A 6,971-nucleotide genomic window follows, 5' to 3' on the forward strand; every position below is an offset into this window, starting at 1 on the left:
TAAGGGATTATTTCACAAATACACAAAAACAATAAAAAAATTACAAAAATACGATTTTACGGAATTTAAACATTTTTACAATTTTTTTAATTTTATTTATAGAAAATACGGTATTTTTATGTTGTACTCTTGTTAATTTGTTGTTGAGTTTTTGTTATATGTATGTTATTTTTTGTTGTTGTTTTGATGCTATTTTTTTGTTACTTTTATGTTGTTTTCTTGTTGTTTTCGTGTTGTTTTTATGGAAAAACGTAAAAATGTAAAAAAAAAAAACAATCTGTAAACGTAAAAATGTAATTTTTTTACAAAAAAAATAGTGCCTCTTGTAATTATCCTAATATTAAAATCATTTTTTGTTATATTTAGAATTTTAACTCTCCAAATTATTAAAATTATTAAATTGTACTCTGAATTTTTTTTAATAGTTGGATGGTAAAAATTCAAAATAATTTTTTTAATAAATTTAATTACACAAAGCACAACATTTATTTTACTAAAATATAATATAAATCTCACAAATTACTCCAAATATATTAAAACTAATGATAAATTTTATCGTTTTGAGTTTCATTTTTTTCCCACTCTTATGTTTTCCTTTCACTCTACTTTATGTGCTACAACACGTCAACACATGCTTCGTACGTGAATAGAGGCGAAAGCGACGCAGTAATTAAAGTGGCCAGTTTCATCTAAGAAGAAAAAGGAAATACGTAGTGGAGAAATGTCAACGTTACCCTTTATTGATGATGAAACTCATTACAGGGGAGAGAAATCATGCCATGTTATTGAATATTTTTATTTGTTTTGAGGGAAAACGTCACTAACGAATAACAGTATAAAGGTACACCCATACTTCTTTATAAATTCTATTTAAACAAACAAAACTTTCATGTAAGAGGATCATTAGAGAAAAGGAAATGTATTTTATTTATTTATTTATTTGTAAGATGGGGAGTGGAGAGTTTCCTTCCACCAACCAATTATATAATACCATGACTGAATTTAAACAAAGGAGAAAGAAAAAAAAAAGAAAAAAGAAAAACTCATCGAGAAAATGGTTTAAAAATATACAAAACACCTAGTTAAAATGAGCTTATGCCATTTGATTTAGCTCATCAACGACAACTCAGATTACATAATAGTTTGGTACATGTTTTATGACTTACTCTAGTCTCTTCTCTGCTTCATTAACTTTTATATAATCAAGCAGCTCCCTACTCTTGATTTGATAAGAATTGGAGCACATCATCTTTTGAGGGCATTGCTGGAATGGCGCCTCTTTCTGTAACTGTGAGGCCACCGCAAGCGTTTGCAAAAAGTAGAGCTTCTCGCAGTCGCTTTTCATCCTGAGAATTTAAACCAAAGTTACAATTATTTCAAGAACACTAGCTATCAGTTGTTTTGTACCTTACTCTTAAGATCACTCTATACCACAAGACTGGCCATAACTATGTTCTATAAAAATAATTTTCAATGGCGAGTAAATGTGGTGGCGTTGAGCAAGAAAAATGTGTACCTGACAAACACTTTGGTCAGAAGCTATGCTGTTTAGTACCCCACTGACGAAAGCATCACCAGCACCAGTTGTGTCAACAGCTTTAACTTTAACGCCAGGAACCCGGCCCTTGAACTCCTGTAAAGAATTGAATTTTCACTGATCTAAGCTACTAAATTGACTAATTAGTTTATCTTCACTGCTAGATGATCCCTTGGAAGATAAATACAAGATATGCTCACTACATTAGAAATAGTTTCGGTTGATTATACTACCTTTGTGTAATATCTGCAACCCGCCGACCCTTCAGTTACAATCAAAAGCTTAAGCTTAGGATGAAAAAGCTTTGTTAACACCACTTCATCAGAATAAGGATCATCACCACCAGTAAGAAATGTAATTTCATCCTCACTTATCTGCAAAAAAAATTAGAGAATACAGTTGTGATTTATGTATGTTCCCTTTGTAAGACTAAGAGGAAATGAAATGAAAGTAAAATTGTTTTTGCCTCAGGAGTGGTAGCAGATTTCAAACTATGAAAATCACAGAGGGAGTATTATACCTTAATAAGATCAGCCTGGTCCCATATACTCATTATGCCTTCTCTAGCTGCCTCAGGTGAGGGCCACAAAGCTAATCTCAAATTTGGATCATATGAGAGGAAGCAACCAGCTTTTTTCGCAATGCCCATGGCAGCAAGATGAGTTGACCTGGACGGTTCCTCAATCAAACTAATGGAGCCATAGTGAAAGATCCCTGCCTGCAATAAAATTTAAGATTGAATTCGTATAATAATAATATCAGCTAAGTGTGCTTATTACAGTATGTCAATTGTTTCTGTTCTGTTTTCTAGATAAAAATGGGATGAGAGACACACCTTTTTAATAAGAGCAACATCAAGTTCTTCTTCACGAAAAAGCATGTCAGCACTTGGGTTTCGGAAAAATAAAAACTCACGCTCTCCATCGGCTCTGAGTGTAACAAACGCCAATGCAGTTCTTGCAGTTGGATCAAATCGCACACCAGAGTTATTGACATTGTTATCTTTTAAAATTTTAGCTAGCATGTATCCAAATTCATCATCACCGACCTATGAAACATATGGAAAGCACTTAGAAAAATTTATATTTAAGCCAGTCGAATGGGAAAAGAGCACAACACACACCTCAATTTCCAATGATGCCACTTATAGAGTGAAAAACACATTATCTTTTTTGTTTTAGAACATACAGTTTAGTCAAATCAAGTTAAAGAAATTATTGTTTAAATCACTATGGAAAAGGGATAGCAGATTTCAAAATTAGGTGAAGATACAAACAGACAGCCATGAAAAACACAGATAACATAGTTTGCATATTCTGAAAATGTATAATTAGTATTGGCCTTTTCCTCAATTTACAGTTAGGAGACAAATTGAGGACAAAAAGATAATCTTAATTTGCAGCAGAACATCCAACTCACTTTTACAAGTAGAATGTTAATGAAAAATTCAGTCACAGAAAAATAAATTATCACATCTTTCTAATAACTATTCAATAGAAGTAATGGAAAGGAATTCTATTTCACCTTGCCTATGAAAGCTGAAGAACCTCCAAGTTTTGCGATGCCAACGGCCACATTTGCAGGAGCACCGCCTGGAGCTTTCTTGAAAGCAGGTGCTTCAGCAAGTGAAACTCCAGCAACCATTGGCACAAAGTCAATCAATAGTTCACCAAAGCAAACAACAAGTGAATTGTTATTTTCTGATACTCCATTTGTAGCTGAGGAAAGATCATAGTAAAAATGATTTTGATAGTATAAATAACTGCATAGAATTAAAAACTATACATTTTAGACATGCTATAACTGATATTAATGGTAATTCTAACTTAATTACTAGACTAATTAAGACTGGAGTTTTGTGTTCCCCTCCCTAGCCTTGAGTGGGGGTCATGATTGAAGCCTAGAGAAAATGAAAATTAAGAAATTATGAAAATGAATCAGAAAATGGAAGAAATTTAAAGCAAAAAATATAACAAGAATGAAAGAGAAATGATTTCATTTCAAATTCAAACAGGTACTCCAACTGGTATGGGGCGACCAAAAAGGCCCCTTTTTTTTATTATTATTTTTTTTAATTTTACCAGAAACGACACGACAGAAAATCTGTTCGATCATTCCAAAGACAATTCTTAAAAAGAATTTCATCATCATTACAAAATTTCCCAAAAGCCTAAAAACTGTTTTGGCTGAACTTTTCAAAGTCACGAGCCATGAAAAACTTAGCATATTGACGAGTCGTGCAAGCAAGGAACACTTGACACCATTTTTAAGATTCAGATTTCAGAGTAACTCATATCATACACAAACAACCAATGCATGATTACATATTAAACAAAAGAAAAATGACTGAATTTACACTATTATTAGCGCACAAACTGGCACTAAGGATTTGGGATAAATAAAAATGATTCACACATCAGAAAAAACGCCACTAATCAAATTGTAAATGTGTATTGCCCGATTAAAATAGAGAAAGAAGAAGAATAAAACAAAAGAACACAGATTCAGCATAAGAGCAGAAGGAAGAAAACCCAGAACAAATGAACAAGAAAGAAACGATCTTGAGCTCATAAAATAGCTCAAACCCAGATACGAAATCTCTTGAAAAGCATATAAACACATCCAAAATCTTAATATTTATAATCAAGAAAGTAAAGATTGTGTATTTGTGTACGTATATATACATATATAATGTGTAAAAAATCAACGAAAGATGTGAAGGAGACAAAGCAAACCTGAGGTGGGATCCGTAGCCATAATGAAGATAAAAATGAGAACAGAGGTGGTGCAATAAGAATTGCAGAGAGGGAGAGAGAAGGTTACAGGTTGGTGAATTGAGAGAACCAAAAAAAGTTAAGAAGAAGAGGAGAAGTAGAAGAGTGGTGGGTTGGGTTGGGTTTAAATCTTGAATAATGGTTTGTGAGGTGACAGTACCAAACAAATCATTTGACCATTCGTCCTCAGTTTCCCAAACCAGTTTTATAACCCAGGCCGACGCATGTTCCAGTCTTTTTCTTAAATAAATACAATTGAAATCTTATTTAATTTTTTATTTCGGGTAATTAATTAAAATCTTATTCCCTGCATTTCCCCTATAAATGGTGTTAATTATTGAATAAAGACATGCAGGGTTTCCATTTTTCACACATGGACAAAATTAGATTAAGTAACATAAATATATATATATGGGTGACTGTTCAATGGTTACATTTTTATTGTAACCATATGGTTACATTTTTTTTTAACCTGTAATAGCAGGTTACTAATAGGTAGACTTTCCTTTTTTAGATTTAATTAATTATAATTAACTATTTTCTTAAAATAATTAATTAAATAGTAGACATTCCTTTTTTAGAATTATTTAATTATAATTAATTATTTTCTTAAAATAATTAATTAAATATTTAACAAGACCTCTTTTAGCAATTAATATTTATATTTAAATCTTTACTTGAATTATTTTAATAATTAAGCCATTTAATTATAATATTTACAATAAAATTTATTTTTTTTACAAAGATTAAACTTCTTTTGACACAAATTAAAATTCTCTTCTTATAATAAATTTTCACATGATTAATTATTTTTAAATGATATTTAATTATTTTGTAACAATTATATGAACTAAGTATGAGGCCTCAAGCTAATCAATCGATAACAAGCGCAGCCATTTTTTTTCTAAAAATCCTTCAACTTATTTTATTTTTTACTTTTTAAATATTTAAATAAAAAAATTAAATAATTAAGTGTAATAATTTAAAATTAAGATTACAAGTATATTAAAATTTAAATTGTGAAATTATATGTATATAATTTTAAATTATAAAAAGTTTTGCTATAAAATTTTAAATAATTTAAGTATAAAAAAATAAATTGCTAAAAGATCCTTATATAGTAATAAATTGCAAAAAATTAATTAATAATTATAATTAATTTAATTTTAAAATATAATTAGTCTTAATTAAAGTTTTATAAGGAAATAAATGATTAGGTCACTTTCAGGTTACAAGTTATTTATTATTTATTTTTATTTAATTTTTAAATTAATCACAACCATTTAATAGTAATTCAATGGCTTAAAAAAATGTAACCATGATGGTTACAATAAAAATGTAACCATTGAAACCTCTACCATATATATATATATATATTTTTTCAATTGGAAAGAAGATTATTTATGAAATACTATCTATTTTTTTTAGGATTATAGTACTTATTTGCCAAATAATTTGTAAATATATAATTTCTTTTCAAAACACACTTAAAATGCACACAAACAAATGTATATAATTTATGAGCAACGGTTGGTTTGGTCGGTTTTTTACACAAAAAAAATTCAAAATTCGGTTTTAGGTTTTCAGGGTTATAATCCGAAAACCGACCGACTATTATACAAATGTAAAAAACACCGACCGTTTAACTCACGGTTTGGTCTGTCTAAACCGACCAAAGCGAACTTTATTTTTTTAAAAAAAATAAGTTTTTAATTTTTTTATAATTATTTGAAAACTAAAAATTTAGAGTATTGTATCAAATATCATATAATTTGAGAATAAAACTTTCTTAGTTATATAACTAATGTAAAATAAACTTTTTTAAATTTGTTCAAATTATTTGTGCTATTAATATGGTAATGAGTTATATTAAAAAACTTGTATTATTTTATGAATGTGTATATATAATATGTAAATGCATCAAACTATAATAAAACAAAACAATGAATAATTGAGACTTTAAATAAAAAAGATATAAGTAAAACTAGTTTAATAAAATTGTATATTAAATATGTAGAAAAGTAATATATATTATCTATAATATATATATATATGTTTGGTCGGTTTTCGGTTTAATCAGTCGGTTTGCCATTAACACTAAAACCGACCATGTTAAGGCGGTTTTAACCGAAGGCGGTTTTTTCAGTTTCGATTTTTTCGGTGTCGGTTTTTTCGGTGTTCGGACGGTCGGTGTATTCGGTTTGGTCGGTTTTTTGGATTTTTTGCTCACCCCTACTCTAAACTTTGACATGTATTAAATCATGCTCCCTTAATTTTTAAGATCGTTAAAAATGCCTTTTAAACTATTGAGATTGTTGGATTTAAGGACTTTTGTCCAATTTTAGTAAAAAAAATCTAACATGGATGAAAGTTCAAAGAGCATAATTTAGTACATTTCAAAGTTCGAGGGACATGATTTGGCAGACATCAAAGTTTGGGGAGCATGATTAGTACATAAACAATCACTGAAATAGTAAAATTGAATGAAATTAGACAAAAGCCCTTTAATTTAACAATCTCAATAGTTTAGAGGAAATTTTTAATGTCCAAAAAAATTTGGAAGGCATAATTTAATACATGTTAAAGTTTAGGAGGTAAAAATCCTAATTAGTTTTTTTTTTTTTATTTATTTAAGATGTATATAATAATTAAAATAAAAT

At 29.0% G+C, this 6,971-nt stretch overlaps 1 protein-coding gene across 1 annotated transcript; it reads right to left on the reverse strand.

Annotated features, from left to right (window-relative positions):
- Positions 1 to 903: 903 nt before the first annotated feature.
- LOC115716775 (probable fructokinase-7) lies at positions 904 to 4,592 on the reverse strand. Its single transcript, XM_030645674.2, has 7 exons — positions 4,273 to 4,592; positions 3,062 to 3,255; positions 2,373 to 2,585; positions 2,058 to 2,255; positions 1,771 to 1,911; positions 1,517 to 1,633; positions 904 to 1,346 (listed from the first exon to the last, which is right to left on the reverse strand). The coding sequence occupies exons 1-7, from the start codon at positions 4,292 to 4,294 to the stop codon at positions 1,215 to 1,217; spliced, it is 1,017 nt and encodes a 338-aa protein (XP_030501534.2). The 5' UTR covers positions 4,295 to 4,592; the 3' UTR covers positions 904 to 1,214.
- Between the last annotated feature and the right edge of the window lie 2,379 nt (positions 4,593 to 6,971).

Source organism: Cannabis sativa, chromosome 5 (genome assembly GCF_029168945.1).
Source record: "Cannabis sativa cultivar Pink pepper isolate KNU-18-1 chromosome 5, ASM2916894v1, whole genome shotgun sequence".
Classification (NCBI taxonomy): Eukaryota; Viridiplantae; Streptophyta; class Magnoliopsida; order Rosales; family Cannabaceae; genus Cannabis; species Cannabis sativa.